Source organism: Chiloscyllium punctatum, chromosome 2, assembly GCF_047496795.1.
Source record: "Chiloscyllium punctatum isolate Juve2018m chromosome 2, sChiPun1.3, whole genome shotgun sequence".
Taxonomy (NCBI): Eukaryota; Metazoa; Chordata; class Chondrichthyes; order Orectolobiformes; family Hemiscylliidae; genus Chiloscyllium; species Chiloscyllium punctatum.
Window position 1 is genome coordinate 61,002,391 of NC_092740.1, and position 19,189 is coordinate 61,021,579.

At 40.5% G+C, this 19,189-nt stretch overlaps 1 protein-coding gene across 2 annotated transcripts in view; it reads right to left on the reverse strand.

Moving 5' to 3' along the window:
* skic3 (SKI3 subunit of superkiller complex) overlaps positions 1-19,189 on the reverse strand; it is a 125,135-nt gene that overhangs the window by 1,062 nt on the left and 104,884 nt on the right. Inside the window, exons 35-40 of one of the 2 annotated variants that reach the window (XM_072583159.1) lie at positions 19,022-19,150; positions 14,898-15,022; positions 14,351-14,509; positions 7,969-8,121; positions 5,200-5,330; positions 2,709-2,832 (exon numbers count right to left, since the gene is read on the reverse strand). In XM_072583159.1, coding sequence (XP_072439260.1) covers positions 2,709-2,832; positions 5,200-5,330; positions 7,969-8,121; positions 14,351-14,509; positions 14,898-15,022; positions 19,022-19,150 — 821 coding nt within the window. Of the gene's footprint in view, positions 1-2,708; positions 2,833-5,199; positions 5,331-7,968; positions 8,122-14,350; positions 14,510-14,897; positions 15,023-19,021; positions 19,151-19,189 lie in introns of those variants that run through there. The other variant, XM_072583168.1, reaches the window with a different exon arrangement.

The following is a 19,189-nucleotide window of genomic DNA, read 5'->3' on the forward strand; positions in this document are numbered from 1 at the left end:
ATTTTAAGTCCAGTGATCATCCTTTAGTTCCATGAGAGACAATGCAAATTTTAAAGGATAGTGGTATATAAGACCAGAGTAAAGTGTTTCCAACAAACTAAATCTTGTCTTCATTCTATTTTACACTACATTTATTTACATTGTTTAGCAAGGAGATTAATTGTTAACATTGATTCAATAACCAAAACCAGGAAAACAGATTCAAAATCATTTAGTCTATTGCTGTTTGTGGAGTCTTGTAATGTGCAAACTTAATGCTGAGGTTGCCCATAACAATGCCTACACATCAAAAATAATTCTCTGAGCAGTAATGCATTAAGGTTGTGGTAATGCATTAAGGTTGTGAAAGGTACAATATAAACATACTTTTTTAAAAACCTTTATGTCTCGGTTATTTTAGTAAGGGCCAGCAGCATCGTGGCACTTTCACTGGACTCAGAACACCCAGGCTAATGTTCTGAGGACATGGGTTTTAATCATTGTAGATATAAAGAGCAGAGAGTGCTGCCCATACACTGCCCTCTAAATTAGGGCAGTTATATTGGTTCAGTTATATTGTCACTGGATTAGTAATCCAGAGATCCAGGTAATCTTCTGGAAATTTAGGTTTGAAACCTGAGTGGGATATGGTGGAATTTGAATTCAATAAAAAAAGCTGGAATTAAGATTTAATGATGACCATATTGATTATCAGAGGAACTCAGCTAGTATACTAATGTCGTTTAGGGGAGGTAACAACCATCCTTACCCAGTCTGGCCTCCACATGGGACTCCACAGCAGTGTAACTCTTAATAAGAGGTGAGGCCATACTGGACTTGGTTCTGGGTAATGAACCAGGCCAAGTGTTAGAATTGGAGGTAGGTGAGCACTTTGGGGACAGTGACCACAATTCGGTGACTTTTACTCTAGTGATGGAGAGGGATATGTGTGCACTGCAGGGCAAGAGTTATAGCTGGGGGCAGGGAAATTATGATGCGGTGAGGCATGACTTAGGATGCGTGGCTTAGAAAAGTAGGCTTCAAGGCAAGGGCGCAATTGATATGTGGAGCTTGTTCAAGGAGCAACTATTGAGTGTCCTTGATAAGTATGTACCTGTCAGGCAGGGAGGAAAGGGTCGTGTGAGGGAGCCGTGGTTTAATAAGGAATTGGAATCCCTTGTGAAAGGGAAGAGGGCAGCCTCTGTCAAGATGAGGCGTGAAGGTTCAATTGGGGCAATTGAGAGTTATAAGGTATCCAGGAAGGATCTAAAGAGAGAACTAAGAGCAGCAAGGAGGGGACAAGAAGAGTCCTTGGTTGGTAGGATTAGGGAAAACCCAAAGGCTTTCTATAGGTATGTCAGGAATAAAAGAATGACTAAGGTAGGAATAGGTCCAGTCAAGGATAGTAGTGGGAAGTTGTGTGTGGAGGCTGAAGAGTTTGGGGAGATACTGAATGAATACCTTTCGTCAGTATTCACTCAGGAACAGGACATTGTTGCTGATGTGAATACTGAGTCACAATTACTTAGAATGGATGGCTTTGAGGTATGTAGGGAAGAGGTGTTGGAAATTCTGGAAAGGGTGAAAATAGATAATTCCCCTTGGCCTGATGGCATTTATCCTAGATTCTCTGGGAAGCAAGGGAGGAGATTGCAGAGCCATTGGCCTTGATTTTTATGTCCTCATTGTCTACAGGAATAGCACCAGAAGACTGGAGGTGTACAAGATGATTAGGGGTTTAGATAGGGTTGACCATGAGAACCTTTTTCCGCGTATGGAGTCAGCTATTACGAGGGGGCATAGCTTTACATTAAGGGGTAGTAGGCATAGGACAGATGTTAGGGGTAGATTCTGTACTCAGCGAGTCGTGAGTTCATGGAATGCCCTGCCAATAGCAGTGGTGGACTCTCCCTCTTTATGGGCATTTAAACGGGCATTGGATAGGCATATGGAGGATAGTGGGCTAGTGTAGGTTAGGTGGGCTTGGATCGGCGCAACATTGAGGGCCAAAGGGCCTGTACTGCGCTGTATTGTTCTCTGTTCTATGATTTCTGGGCAATTAAGAGGAGCAATAAATTCTGCTCTAGTCAGCGACATCTGTGTCCTGTGAATGAATTTAAAATGGTGAAATTTGAATTGATTTTAAAAATCTGGAGTTAAAACACAGCCTAACTGTCGTGATGTAAACACTTATTGTTGCAAATGCCTATCAGTGCAGCCCAGGATTCTCCATTAATTGTCCATTGACATTCCCACTACATCGTCACTCCTCTTGCTAAAACAATAAAGCTGTAAAAAGAACATGTGTTCATATTGTACCTTTCACAATCTCAGTCCATTACTTAAAGTACTTCACACTTAGTGAATTAATGTTTGATTTATAGGCAAATCTCAGCAACAAATTTGCACATTACAAGATTCCACAAGCTGCAATGATCTTATAAGGAAGGAAATCTTTACCTGGTCTGGCATGCATATGACTCCAGACCACTGTAAATGCAGTTAATTCTTAACTGCCCTCGAGACAAACATGGCTGAACAATAAATGTTGTCCTAGCTAGTGAGGCCCATATCAAATGAACAAATTAAAAAAAAATACAAGATAAAATAAAATTGAAAACATTTGTTAAATTTCACTGCAGCTTTATAAACAAAGATCAATGCCAGCAACAAAACTGTACAACGCTCAGAGTTTAAAAACAAAACAGGTGCCAATTGTTTAATCTTACTGTGATAAGTTCATCATCATTTTTGGCCCACAGATGTCGTAAGAGGTACCAACGGCCAACCGATGCAATGCTCTCTGTGTAACCTGGCTGATATACCACTCTCTCCAGCAGCCGTCGTGTTTCCCTATAGGGCAGTAAAATATGATCAATTCATTTGAACTATTTAACCACTTAATGTCCTCCAAAACTGAGAAATAAAGTCAATAGTTAGTCCAAAAGATTGAATATATTTTCCACTGCCTACCCCATGCAAATCATCTCATCAGACTGTCAACACTTAGTCCCTCCTCCTTTCTTTCGGGAGCCTTTCTTCCTTCATAATGTCAGATGTTCTTATCTATTTAAGTTCATGCCTTAAAAATCTTCATTCCTTCTCATTTCATTTAACTGTCCCAAATTTCCATGATACATTGGTCCTTCCTTTCTTTCCTCAATAGCTTCAATGATTACTTCAGCCACCACCGACATTCCCTTACCCTTTTCCTCAGAAATCACAGCCCTCTTTTCCTCACTAAACCTCTCCTTTCATAATAGCTCTCCCACCCATGTTTGTGGCCAGCCTTTTGACCCTGCCAACTTTGGAAGGCAGTGGTAATATCACTAGACTAATACTCCAGAGCAAAATAGACAATAGACAATAGACAATAGATGCAGGAGTAGGCCATTCTGCCCTTCGAGCCTGCACCGCCATTCAATATGATCATGGCTGATCATTCCTAATCAGTATCCTGTTCCAGCCTTATCTCCATACCCCTTGACTCCACTATCTTTAAGAGCTCTATCCAATTCTTTCTTAAAAGAATCCAGAGACTGGGCCTCCACTGCCCTCTGGGGCAGAGCATTCCACACAGCCACCACTCTCTGGGTGAAGTAGTTTCTCCTCATCTCTGTCCTAAATGGTCTACCCCGTATTTTTAAGTTGTGTCCTCTGGTTCGGCACTCCCCCATCAACGGAAATATGTTCCCTCCTGCCAGAGTGTCCAGTCCTTTCATAAGCCTATACGTTTCAATCAGATCCCCTCTCAGTCTTCTAAACTCAAGGGTATACAAGCCCAGTCGCTTCAGTCTTTCCGTGTAAGGCAATCCTGCCATTCCAGGAATTGACCTCGTGAACCTACGCTGCACTCCCTCAATAGCCAGAATGTCTTTCCTCAAATTTGGAGACCAGAACTGTACACAGTACTCCAGGTGTGGTCTCACCAGGGCCCTGTACAGCTGCAGAAGCACCTCTTTGCTTCTATACTCAATCCCTCTTGTTATGAAGGCCAGCATGCTATTAGCCTTCTTCAAGACCTGCTGTACCTGCATGCTTGCCTTCATTGACTGGTGGACAAGAACACCCAGATCTCTCTGAACAGCCCCTTTACCTAATTTGATACCATTGAGGTAGTAATCTGCCTTCCTGTTCTTGCCACCAAAGTGGATAACCAGACATTTATCCACATTAAACTGCATCTGCCATGCATCTGCCCACTCACCTAACTTGTCCAGGTCACCCTGTAATCCCCTAACATCCTCATCACATTTCACCCTACCACCCAGCTTTGTGTCATCAGCAAATTTGCTAATGTTATTGCTGATACCATCTTCTATATCATTTACATATATTGTAAAAAGCTGCGGTCCCAGCACGGATCCCTGCGGTACCCCACTGGTCACTGCCTGCCTGCCATTTCAAAATATAGTGCTAGAGAAACTCAGCAAATCTGGTAGCATCACGAGAAAGAAAAATCAAGTTAAAGTTTCAAGTTTGGAGACCCTTTGTCAGTATTTGTACAGTACAAATGTTACCTGCCACTTGTCAGTCCAAGACTGGATACGGTTCAGCTTTTGTGGAATTTGGATATGAACTGGTTCAGTACCAGAGGAATTCTGAATGGTGCTGAACATTGACAATTGTGCAATGAACATCACCACTTCTGACATTATAATGGAGCAAAGGTCATTGATGAAGCAGCTGAAGAATGTTGGACTTGGAACACCAGATCTGCATTATTTTGCTTTGATTAACGAGATGGAGATGTGGGTTTGAAATCTGCCATGGCAGGAAGCAATTTTGAATTTAATAAAAATCTGGAATATAAAATCTAGTCTAATAGTGACTGTATAATGATTGTTGTAAAGACCTATCTTGTTTAATAATGTTCTTTAAAGGGGGAAATCTGCCACTTTACCTTATCTGGCCTACACGTGACTCCAGACCCACAGTAATGTGGTTAATACTTAACTGTTCTCAGAAATTAATATTTTGTTCATTAACAAAATGTTATTTAAAATTTTAGCATGTGCATATTTACAAATTCATTTGTCCACTCCAAATTACAGATGTTGATTGAAGGCAAACTTCAAGAGTTTTAATGCCTTCCTATGAATACCAAGTGTATATTTTCAGTAAGTTGAATGCACTGAAACATTTTTAAATATAAAGGAAAAAAGTACAGAACTATCCATTATAACATTTCATGGAACCTGAAATGTAAATATATATTACCTTGCTCCCATTTTAACTATAAATTGCAGGAGTGCTTGGAATAGACCAGCAAGAGGACAAAGAGAGATCTTTTGAGCTTCACTGGTTGCTTCTCTGACTAATGATGTCCATCGATTGTTCTGAAGTTTAATCTAACAAAAAAAAGAGTTCAAATATAAAGTTTATATACATAGTAATGTTCAATTCATTAAATTAGGTTTTAAACTTGACAGGTACAGCAAAAACTACATCACATTTCAGGTTTGTAAATCTATTGCAATGTTTAAACTATGTTATGTTATTAACAAGGAGTAAGGACAAACTTGATTTAAAACTGAATGCATTGTACTTTGAAAATTTATATTAAAATGCATGATTAAAATATGAAATTTAATTGACCAGATAATAATGATCAAATCTAACTGACCTGAAATAGATGAAAACTGGTGGTGCTCACTTTACAGAATCCTGACCAGTTTTCAGCTTTTCAAAAGTACTTAAGAAATTTATCAATTTGCGTTCCTACTCTCCCTTCCTGTTCATCTTTTAGATTCCAAGTTTGATGTAGGTTTAAAAAGAGACAGTTTGTGCTGATTATTGCAAAAATCTACATTTGTTAATCTCTAATAGCCAGTCTATATTCAAAATAAAACTTGAAGGATAGCAAGTACTTACACGTATTATCATAGTGGACAAGGTGAACATTCTCAAAAACACCCACAACACCCTTTGAATATAAATTCTCAAATTAAAGTTAACCAAAATGAAGATAGATGCTGCTTTCTGGTAAGCATTTATAACTGAATGTGCAAATTTTGATGGAGTGGTTATGTTTCACAGCCAAAGACAGTAGGTTGGTTGCAGCAGGAAAAAGGTGTAATACTTTTTAAAAGAATTTATTCTGCACCGTATTGATCTCAAAGTTAAATTTCATGCTACTGTTTAAAAACATTTCATTACCGGTTATCATTAATTGAATGTTCACTTGTCACAGTCTCCAGCAATTACTCATTATAATAGGCTAGTAATGTCATGATTGCTGTCTTCCTTGAAACCATAATATTGGGATATATTTCAAGGAAAGCTTCTCCAACAGATAAATCAATGAGTTAAGACAACTAATTTTAAATATTTTACCAGTTTTCAGTCCTAAAGCGCTACTGTTAGGTTGATAGGCAACCTTTGAATCTGTTGGACATTAAAACTTCATTCAGCAAGAAGAAAACAGGCATATTTTAGGATTCAACCCAAAACATATTCAAAAGGTTAGGAAACAATGAACGTTATAAAGTCCTAAAACTCCTCAAAGGAACTTGCACTGAAAATCACATCGTTCAACATGCACACATTGCCATATTGGGCTACTCATTGGATGTGAATATATGTTGTATGACTCAAAGATACCTTTATTCAAATACCAAAGCATTACCCTCCAGAGATGGGAACAGTGGTGGTCTGTAATTGATTCAATTACCAAGATAGAGTTATAGTTCAAGATGCAGAGATGCTATCATTAGTAGGGGAGTGGGGACAAGAAAGAGACAGTGTCAAGAAACATGAGGAAGCTAATGTACAATATATTATCTTCAAGTTGAATGGCTTTCCACATAGTTTGTTAATGAGGGAAGGGAAAGTCAATGACATCACTATAAAAAGAGGACAGCGACAGAAGGCTTGCGGAGTTCATGTATATACACTGTTGAAAGTGGCATGACATAGTAAGAGCATAGGCAGCAAAGCAAATGACATCTGGGATATCATAAATAGAGGTACTGAATATAAGAGCAGGTCAATTTTTCCTTTATGAAGTTATCATCACGCTACAAGTAGACCATTGTATCTAGTCTGGTCACTATACATTAGAGTGGATATAGTGGTCATTGAGAAGGTATGGAGATTTAACAAATCAGTTCAAGGGATCAATGATTATAGATAGAAGGTCAGTTTAAAAAGTTGCACAAAATTAGACAATTATCAGTGCTATTAAAGTGACAGCAGTTGCTCTTGGTGCTGTTTTATCTATCAAATTGATAGTTCAACTGACTTATACAGGTTGCAAACTTATAGTTTTAATTTTCTTTGATGCAAGCTCAAGATTTGAAATATGACACTATGGGAGATGTAAAGTAGGCGTGTAAAGATGGCTTGCTTCTTCAAATGGAGGAAGGTAGAGTTGAAGGGTCATACGCACAAAGTTTTCTTTGAGGAACTGATGCAAGTGGAAGAGCAACTGGATTTCATCGTTACTGCTACAGACAGGAAATTGATAGGAGAAAAATGTAATTAAACCACTTGGCTGAAGAGAAGGAATCTTTTATATCCTAGGTTCAAATAATCATTAACATCTCTTGCAAATAAAATGGCTATGCAACAGCTTCATTTATTCTATTTTCCTGAATAAAAGTTTGAATATTCTTTACTGACAAGGAAATTTGGATGTAGCCATATTTTATTGCTGCACACATCTATTTATATAAAATAGCATGTGACACAGCCCTCTAAATTCTCACTGGATATATTCAATGAACTTTAAAAACCCTGCACTGAATTTGGACTGAGATCACCTAAGGATAGAAAACAGCTATTATATTTCAACATTTAGGAAGAGTGGAAAACAATTGAACTTGTTAAAATCAATTGTCCTATTAAAGCATTCGGTAGCAGCAAGAATCGAGCTTCTCCCCACAAAGTTCAGCATGCAGTTACAAACAGGGTTTAAACAAAACAAGAAAACCTTTGCTTATAGCATGTGCACAAGAGAATTCCAGTTGCAGTTAATGAAATTCTTACCGTACTGAGAGAGAGGGCAAGCAATGCTAATCTGAGTAGACTTGACAGTTTGCCATTCATATTGCCGTGCTGTGAAGATAGTTGCAGTCCTTGCCTGTAACACATTTCCGCTGCTATCATTAAACCCTGAGATTTATATACTTCTGCCAGCCACTAGGTGGAAACAGAGATTTAAAAAAAAATGAGCACCGATTGCAGTCTATGTCAAATACCTGACGTCCTGCTGCACGATGTTGATTTGCTAACATTAAATCAGGTTCTGAAAATTTTCTGAAGTACAGAGTTGAAAATAGGCAAGTACATTTATATGACAAATAAATGCTTGAGACTACATGAAAAACAGTGGCATTTAAGTGACGCTTCAATGACAGATTTATTTTCAATGATGTTCCATGTTTTAATTCCTCTTCATGACATAAATTCTTAATAAAAGGTAAGCTAACAAATACTAACAAAACAAAAATCCACCCAAGGTATCAAGCTGTTTGTGTTTGGTAATGAGTTTGAATACTCATTAAGGTAAACTTTCACTGCTGACAGCCCTCATGGTCATAACCTCAATGAATTTGACCACAACTTCAGAGTTTAACACAATGATAGAAATCCTGAAATTTCAGTCAGTCAGTCATCCACAGTTTTGCCACAGGTTGTGCTGTGGATCCTCCCCAAACCCCCAGTTAAAATCAGCATACAGCAAAATCAACAGATTGGGCAAAACAATCAAAACTTCCATTCTCGTATCAAGTTTGTGTTTGGTAATTGGAGACATAACTACCACTGCACAACCAATAAGCTTCTGAAACAAAAATTTATATTTATGAATGTTGTTAACGATCATTTAGCTAATTTCTGGAATCTAAGACTAGAATTTGTTTCCTGGTGGCTGGGAGTACTCTTCTGGGTTCAGCCAATTAGGTAGCTTGATGACATCATTGCAGTTTGACACTGACAATCACCATTAAATGATACTATCCTCTATTCCAGGTCAAGAAATTCAAAAGCTCATACCACAGAGATTGCTAGATCTCTCAATGAGACTTTCGTTGATGCCTGCAATGAGCACTTTTGTTTTTCTGACTGAAAATCTATCAAATGAATGTTATCAAAGAGAATACAGTTTGTAGATGTCTCCGTAAAGTCATAAGATACAAGAGTAGAATTTGCCAACTGGCTCATCGAGTCTACTCCACCATAGGTTTCTCAACCCCATTCTCCTGCCTTCTCCCCATAACCCTTGATCTCCTTACTAATCAAGAACCTATTTCTGTTTTAAATACACTCAAAGACTTGGTGTCCATAGTCTTCTGCAGCAATGAGTTTCACCGATTCACCATCCTCTGGCTGAAGAAATTTCTCATCTCAGTACTAAAGTGTCATCCCTTTATTCTGAGGCTGTGCTCTCAGATCTGCTCTCATCTTTATAACCTCTACCGAGTACATACCCACCTTTGTTACAAAATTAATCTGAAACAGAAAATCCATTTTGGGTTTGAGACTGGTGTATGAAGAAAGCAATGTTCCTGTCCAAGAATCCTACTTCTGACCCACTGAAATTAGTGGGACCATAGGTAGATTCATTGACGATCAGGTGCATCTCTGCACCTTAACGGACACAGCTTGAGCGCCCACCAGCCTCACGACCACAAACCAATGTAGGAACACTTATACCTATCCACTGCAATGCTTTCACTCTTACACAGAATATTAGTACAGGAACAGGACATGGTGTTAGCAACTATATCATGGTATTCATACAGCCCTCGAGTTTTCTCGTATTCTCTGTGAAGAACATAACTGCTTATTTTTGAACTTCAGATGACAATACTTTAAGATAGCATTCAGATGGTTCTCAATGTTCATGTGAAAAAGAAACTAATGATTGAGTATAAAACTATTCAAGGTTTAAAAAGTTTGGTTGAGAACAGAGAATAGAGTGAACATAATGAACATAAAAATGTACAAAGTTAAAAATCACACACCACCAGGTTATAGTCCAACAGGTTTAATTGGAAGCACACTAGCTTTCGGAGCAACGCTCCTTCATCGGGTGGTAGTGGAGGGCTCAATCCTAACACACAGAATTTATAGCAAAATTTTGCAGTGTGATGTAACTGAAATTGTACATTGAAAAATCGATTGTCTGTTAAGCCTTTCATCTGTTAGAATACAGTGATAGTTTCACTTCTTTCATGTGTAAATCACCAAACCTTTTTTTAAAATTAAAAAGTTGCATTCTTGGGTTAGCTGTTAACAATGGTGATAGCTAGACAATATGTCGAAGGTGTTGGCCCAGTGTTCTCTGTCTATGCCATGATGTTTAGCTTGATTCTAATCTAAAAAGCGAAATAACGGAGTTTTACATGAATTCATGCTGTTTTTGAGCAAAGTACACTGTAACCCTGCAAGTACAAATTCACCCCACAAAATATATGTGTGCATGTGGGTCTTTGTCTGTCTGGGTTGTGAGTGCGAGAGTGCACAGAGTGTCTTAAATCTGTGAGGGGGTGGGTGTCTGTGCATATGTGTATAGGAATGCCAGAGGGAGAGTGAGGGAGAGACAGACAGACAGAGAGACAGACAGACAGACAGAGTGAGAGTGAGAGTGAGAGAGTGAGAGTGAGAGAGTGAGAGACAGACAGAGTGTGAGTGAGAGTGAATGAGTGAGTGACAGAGAGAGAGAGAGAGAGAGGGAGAGAGGGAGAGAGGGAGAGAGGGAGAGAGAGAGAGGGAGAGAGAGAGAGAGATCACCTGTAATGTGACATCAACCCAAGGTCCCGGTTGAGGCCCTCCCTATGGGTACCGAACTTAGCTATCAGCCTCTGCTCAGCCATTTTCTCTGCTACCTGCCCCGAAGTCCATCTTGGGGGATGGTCACTCGAAGGTCCGAGGCTGAATGTCCTGGACCACTGAAGTGTTCCCCAATTGGGAGGGAACCCTCCTGTCTGTTGATTGTTTTGCGATGCCCATTCACCTGTTGTCGTAGTCTTTGCTCGGTTTCCCCAATGTACCATGCCTCCGGGCATCCTTGCCTGCAACGTATAAGATAGACAATGTTGGCTGAGTTACATGGAGTTCCTGCCACGTACAAGGTGGGAGGTGTCCCCACACGTAATGGTGGTATCTATGTCCACACTCTGACACGTCTTGCAGCGCCTACCGTGACAGAGTTGTATGGAGTTGTCCTGAGAGCCGGGCAGTTTGCTACGAACAACAGTCGGTTTGAGGCTTGGCGGTTGTTTAAAGGCAAGTAGTGGAAGTGTGGGGAAGGTCTTGGTGAGGTGCTCATCCTCATTGAAAATGTGTTGCAGGTCACAAAGAACACGGCGTAATTTTTCAGCTCCTGGGAAATACTGAACAACGAAGGGGACCCTCTTGGTTGCAGCCAGTGTCTGTCTCCTGAGGAGGTCATTATGGTACCTTGCTGTGGCACGTCGGGACTGGCGGTCGATGAGCTGGGCATTGTACCCAGTTCTTGTGAGGGCATCCCTGAGTACTTCCAGGTGTCCGTCACGTTCCTCCTCATCTGAGCAGATCCGGTGTATGCGTAGGACTTGTCCATAGGGGATGGCTGTTTTAATATGTTTTGGGTGGAAGCTGGAGAAGTGTAGCATTGTGAGGTTGTCTGTGGGTTTGCATTAGAGTGTGGTGCTGAGGTGTCCGTCCTTGATGGAGATGCATGTGTCCAAGAATGAGACAGACAGTCGAGAGTAGTAAATGGTGAGTTTGATGGTGGGATGAAACTTGTTGATGTCATTGTGTAGTTTTATCAGTGACTCCTCGCCATGGGTCCAGAGGAAGAAAATGTCGTCAATGTACCTGGTGTACAATGTTGGTTGGAGATCCTGCAGAGAAGAAGTCTTGTTCGAACCTGTGCATAAAAATGTTGGCATATTGGAGTGCAAATTTGGTCCCCTTGGCTGTCCTGTGTGTCTAGATGAAGAACTGGTTGTCAAAGGTGAAGACGTTGTGATCAAGGATAAAGCGGATGAGTTGTAGGATGGTGTTTGAAGATTGGCAGTTGTTGGTGTTGAGTACTGAGGTTATTGACGTGATGCCATCATAGTGGGGGATGCTGGTGTAGAGTGCGGAAACGTCCAGTGGGACAAGGAATGTTCCCAGTTCAACTAGTCCATGGGTGCTGAGTTTCTGTAAGAAATCCGTAGTGTTGCGACAGAAGCTGGAGATCCCCTGTACAATAGGTTTCAAGATGCCTTCCACATAGCCGGAGAGATTCTCACATAGGGTCCCATTGCCCGACACGATGGGACGTCCCGGCGTGTTGGCTTTGTGTACCTTTGGAAGGCAGTAGAAGTCGCCTACACGAGAAGTACATGGGATGAGGGCACATAGGGAACTCTGAAGGACTGGATCCAAAGTTTTGTTCAGTGTGTTTAATTCACGGGTACGTTCTTTGGTCAGATCAGCTGGTAGTTGCCTGTAGTGTTCCTGGTTGTTCAGTTGTCGGTGCACTTCCTTGCAGTAATCTGTTCTATTTTTTTGTGAACAGGATATCTAACTCTCCTGTTTATTTTTTTTCCCTTTTTTTTTAACCCCCACACTACCACCTAACTGGTGTGCGTGCGTGTGTGTGTGTGTATATATAGGTGTGAGACACCGTGAGAGACAAAGTGCATGAATCTTTATTCAATTTCCACCACCAAGATAGGAAAACACGCGGGTGGCCAGTGACAAGCCCTGCCCTTCACATCAAAGGGCAATGCTGTGTGATCAAAACAGTGAAGGGTAGGGTAGGGACTAAATCAAAATAGAGTTAGAGGGGGAAAATAATGCACTCCACTCCCTGCGGCGCCCACCTCTCCCTGAACAACTCCAGGGTATTGGTGGACACCGAGTTATCTGTTCTATTCTGAATGACAATGGCTCCTCCTTTATCTGCTCGTTTGATGACAATGTTGTGATTGGTTTTGAGAGCCTGGTTGGCATTGCATTGTGAATAGGTGATGTTCTGCTCTACCTTGTGGGTACGGCTGATGAATCTGGCATTTATATATTTCCTGATGGTTTGAGCATACATGTCAAGCCCAGGGCAGCAGCCCTCCGGTGGAGTCCAAGTTGACACCACCTTTGGTCACTCCTCTACAGATCCCTGTGATGACTGTTCCAGTTCATCAGTGGGCTCATTGGGATCACTGCTGGCACCTTGAAAGAATTCCCGGAGTCTCATTTGTCTGATGAACTCCTCTGTGTTTGCTGCCAGAACCAATGTGTCCATTTTGGTGGTGGGCTGAAGTTGAGACCCCTACTCAGGACTTCAATCTCTTCTGGTCAAAGGGTGTGGTCCGATAAGTTGATAATAGACTTCCCCGCAGTGATAACGTTATCTGCTGTGGTGCCAGGGTGGGCTTTGCTATTACTGGTGAGAATGCCAAGTTTGTCCAGTTTTTTGTTCCTTCAACAGACAGGAGTGTTCCCTCCCAGTTGGGGAACACTTCAGTGGTCCAGGACATTCAGCCTCGGACCTTCGGGTGACCATCCTCCAAGGTGGACTTCGGGACGGGAGGCAGAGGCTGATAGCTAAGTTCGGTACCCATAGGAAGGGCCTCAACTGGGGCCTTGGGTTCATGTCACATTACAGGTGACCACCATTACACACACACACACACACACACAGCACAGACACACACACAGACACACACACACAGACACAGACACACACACTCCTACACTCTCACATGCACCCCCTCACAGACTTAAGACACTCTGCACTCACTACACACACACACACAAACATATTTTGTGGGGTGAATTTGTACTTTGCTCAAAAACTGCATGCATTCATATAGAACTCTAAGCTCAAAAACTGCATGAATTCATGTAAAACTCCGTTATTTCACTTTTTAGATTAAAATCAAGCTAAATATCATGGCATAGACAGAGAACACAGGGGGCTAACATCTTCAGCATATTGTCTAGCTATCACCATTGTAAACAGCTAACCCGAGAATGCAATTTTTTAATAAAAAAAGGTTTTGTGATTTACACATGAAAGAAGTGAAACTATCACGGTATTCTAACACATGAAAGGCTTAACAGACAATCAATTTTTCAATGTATAATTTCAGTTACATTACACTGCAAATTTTTGCTATAAATTCTGTGTGTTAGGATTGAGCCCTCCTCTACCACCTGATGGAGTGACGCTCCGAAAGCTAGCGTGCTTCCAATTAAACCTGTTGGACTATAACCTGGTGGTGTGAGATTTTTAACTTTGTACACCCCAGTCCAACACCGGCATCTCCAAATCATAAAAATGTAAGTATTGTTAAAATTATTGACATGAAACCTAGTGCTTGGACAGCCTAAATCACAAGTCAAACTTAAGAAAAAACCACTACAGGAAGACAAGCACAAATAAACTTACATGCCAAGCTGTCACCGAAGTGAAATTTGACATCACTGCCTTTTTCAGTTCTTCTAAAACTGGATCTGGAAGCCGTTGCTGTGAAAGTAACAGCTGTTCACATTGAACCTGTCTCAGCAACAGGAACACCATGGGATGGTCTGGGTGCCTCTTCAGAACCTAAATAATGAAGGTGAGACAGAAAAGAAAGTGCTTGTGGCATACAGTTGCATACAGTTCCCGAATTCTATGATACACCACAGTACCAACATTAAAATGCATCCAAGTTATTGTTGTTACACCAAATCATAAAACAACGTCAATAGCATATTATAGAGATATAAAAAATATACTTAATATATGTTAGGACATATGAAGTTTCTAGATCTGAAACTGCATATAGTTATAAGAAATTTTATGTGTTTTAATAAAAAATGTTGTATTGTATCAGAACTTTTTGGCCTCTTTGGTCAAAAGATTATTAATATCAATCACATTGCAGATAATAAAATAATCTGCATAAATAAATAATTGCATAAATAAAACTGCTTTTTGATTCAGCCAGTACTTTAGTGCAAAAGGCTTCAGCTTCAGAGTGCCTGCCCTCTTCTTTTAATCCAGTTGCAGCCTGTTGCAGAGACCAGTTCTCTATGGATTGAAGATAAGGAGTTGGCATGGTCTTCTCTGCTTCAACTATAGGATAACACAAATGTTAAAATTATATAACTCAAGAGTACACTACTCCCTGAAAAACAGCACAGAAGCAAGCAATTACACAGATGTAACAGGCAAATGTAAGACAACTGAAAATATTTATTATATATGTTCTGACTAGCTGGCACAGTGGGAAGCCATCATAGATTGACCTGGATAAGTCAAATCATAAGTAAGGTTATAAAAGTATGAATAATGTTTCAAGAAACAGTGTGAGGTAACAGCAGGGGTAAATAATGACATGGTCAAGCAAGCAATTTACTGATAAATTGGGTTGAAGACCAGAAGTCCATTCAGCTACCAAGTTTGCTCCATTATCCAATGAGATTATGGATGATTTGATAATCCTCAATTCAAATTTCCTACCTTTTCTTCAAACCCTTGATTCCCTTTCTGATTGAAAAGTTAGTTCTCACCCTTCAATGTACTTTATGACAAGCTTCAACAGACTTGTGGGGCAAAGAACTGCATGGAATTCACAACTGTCAGAAGAAATTCCTTATCTTAATCCTAAATAGGTGATCCATAATTCTGAGATTATGGCCTCTGGTCCTCCGACAAAAGAAAACTACTTTTCTCCATCTACCCTATCAATCCCTTAAGAACCTATTAAGTTTAAGTAAGGTCATTTTGCATTCTTTTGAACTCTAATGAGTACAGACCCAACTTATTCAACCTCCTTTCATAAGATGGTCCCTCGATACCCAGGATCAGCCTTGTGAAAATTTTGTGGACTGCCTCTAACACCAGTAACCTTTCCTTTGATAAGGGACCCAAAACTATTCACAGTATTGCAGTTGTAGTCTGAATAGTTTTAGCAAAATCTCCCTAATTCTATACTTCATTTCCTTAGAAGTGAACAGAAACATTCCATTTTACATCCGTGTTACCTGAACTTGGATGTTAGCGATTTGTGATTTATGCACAAGAACTCCCAAATTCCTCTGTGCTTTCTAACTAATATTCACTCTACTTTTTCTACTAAAATCTGCAGTCACATATTCCCACATTATATTCCATTTGGCAAGTTTTTGCCTATTTGCTAAACCGGTCTATATCCTTCTGTCATTTCTTATGGTCATCCTCATCACTTGCCTTTACACCCATTTTTGTGTCATCCAGAAACTTGGCTACAGTACATTCATTTCTGTCTTCCAAATCAGAAATGTCTATAGCAAGTAAATGTGGCACTGATCTCTGCAGTATCAATGCGCTGGGGTCCGAAAAGTGCCCCCCTTATCCAAATTCTGTGTAATAGTTAGTTAATTCTTTTCCATGCTAATATATTATATCCAACAATTGGAGCATTTATCTTCTTAAGTAGCCTAATGTCCATCGTACCTTATCAATTTCCCTTTTATATATTCTGCTTCGTTCCTCCTCAAAAGAATTTGCATGCATTTGCTTCATGAAGACATCCTGATTCTGCTCAATAATCATACATATTTCTAAATGCTCTCCTATCAGATCCTCTCTGGGAAACTCTGGCACTTTCCCAGTTACAGACCTGAAGCTAACTGGCTGATAGTTACCTCCTTTTTTTGTCTCCTTCTATTTTTATACAAAGATGTTATACAGGCAGTTTTCCAATCCTCTGAGCCTTTTTCAGTATCTAAGGATTTCTACCAGTGCACCCACTATCTCTGTAGCTACGTAGATTCAGAGAATTTCTACACAGTGTGGAAAGAAGGCATTTGACCCAGTGAGTCTGCACTGACTCTCAGAAGATCATCCTGCTCAGACCTTGGTCCCTGCCCTATTTCCATAAACCCACATTCCCCATGGCTAATCCACCTAACTTGGAGAACTTTGGACTGTGGGAGGGAACTGGAGTACCCAGTGAAAATCCAGGCAGACAGTGGAAGAACATGCAAACTCCGCACATACAAGGCTTGAATCGAACCTGGGTCCCTGGTGCTGTGGGGCAGCAGTGCTGACCACTGACCCACACTGCTGACCCTTCTTTTCATATTCTAGAATGCATCCCATTAGGTGCTGGGGGTTTATGGGTCTTTAGCCTCATTAGTTTCTCTAATACTTTTTTCCTAGTTCCTTTCCTCCTTAATTATTTAGTAACTTTGGAATGTTATTTGTATCTTCTACGAAGATGGATGGGAAGTATTTATTCAACTCCCTTGCCATTTCCTGGTTCACCATTATTTCCCCTGCCTCACTCTCTAAAGGACCCAAGTTAATTTTTGCTTTTCTCCACCTTTTTACATATTTAAAGTATTTCTTGCTGCCTGACTTAATTTTTCATGCAAGTTTACTGTCAAAGTTTATCTTTGTGCTCTATTTATTTTGGTCATCTTTTGTTAGTTTTCAAAAAAAGCTTTTCTAATCATCCAATACAGTCTTGGCCACATTGTATTTTATTTTCAATTTTTGCCAGCCTCAAATTCCCTGGTCAATCATGGTTAGTTTACCTCCTTCCCAGAACTCCTTTTCTCACTGGGCTATATTTTGCTGTCAGTCATGAACAATTTTCTTAAACATCTGCCAACTTTTTTCAGTTGCTTTTGCTACTAAGTTTCTTTCCCAACCACTTCAGATAGCTTTGCCCTCATTTAAGTTTAGCATAGATGTTCCAATCTCTGCTCACACTATGACGCGGCATTAGTGTCCCTATTGCTGGACCACGACGCCCAGGTTCAAATCCCACCTGCTCCAAAGGTGTGTAATTACATTTCTGAACAGGTTGATTAGCAAAAGTACATATGTAGCACTATGGGCCTGGGCAGTTTAGTCAGGAGGCGATCAGACTTCTAATCTGAGGCTCCAGACTTCAAACCCCGGTCTTGACAGTCTCTTAATGTCAGCTTGTTCTACTGACGTACATTCATCAATTTATTATTCAAATTGCAAGAACGATACTTCAAATTCCACTCGTCACTGTGAATTTTGGGGGCCCTCTTGTGGCACAGTGATAGTGTCCCTGTTGCTTGACTAGGAGGCCAGGTTCAAGTTCCACTTACTCTCGAGGTGTGTAATAAATTCTCTGAATAAGTTGATTAGAAAAATAAGTTCATTTAAGATATGCAGCACTATATCCTATGGCCATACTTGTCTGAAAATACCAGATTTCACCTGATTATGGAAGTTAAGGCCGAGTTAGTACTTGGATAGGAGACTGCCTGAGAATACCAGATGTAGTAAGCTTTAGGACACTTGTGGCACAGTAGTAGTGTCCCTACCTCTGAACCAGAATACCCAAGTTCAAGCCTCATCTGCTCCAGAGACTTGTCTTAGCAGATCTGGACAGGTTAATTAAAAATAGCTATATAGCACTATACAGTCGCTTGTCACAAAGTGATAGTGTGCTTGCCTGTCAACTAGGAGGCCTGGGATCAGGTCCCACATACTCCAGAGGTGCACAATAACATCTGTGAACAGATGATTAGAAAATACATCCAAAAGAGTATTGATAATATACTACATCCCAGCATCAGAACTATGGAACATTAAAAAGAGCTCTTTTGGTACAGTGGTTGTCTAGATTAGATTAGATTAGATTAGATTACTTACAGTGTGGAAAAAGGCCCTTCGGCCCAACAAGTCCACACCGCCCCGCCGAAGCGCAACCCACCCATATCCCTACATCTACCCCTTACCTAACACTACGGGCAATTTAGCATAGCCAATTCACCTAACCTGCACATCTGTGGACTGTGGGAGGAAACCGGAGCACCCGGAGGAAACCCACGCAGACACGGGGAGAATGTGCAAACTCCACACAGTCAGTTGCCCGAGGCAGGAATTGAACCCGGGTCTCTGGCGCTGTGAGGCAGCAGTGCTAACCACTGTGCCACCGTGTCTCCCTAACTCTGGGTCAGAACATCTGGGTACAAGTCCTACATGTTGCAGAGGTGTGGAATACAAACTCTGAACAGGTTCATAGGAAATATCCAAGAAAGAATACAGACGAATCTTTAAATGCATCCGACTAAGTAAATGAAAGTTGGAAAATGAATCACTTACCTTTGGTGGTGATTGTTGTGACAAACATCTCTTCTAATGTAGTACGTTTTGGTTTTGTATTTTCTAAATGTGATAATGTTTTTTCCATGTGACAGGCTGCCATTAAACTGGCCCAAACAGCAGGATCATCTGCACAACAAAAGTCCATATATAAACACAACTACTTAA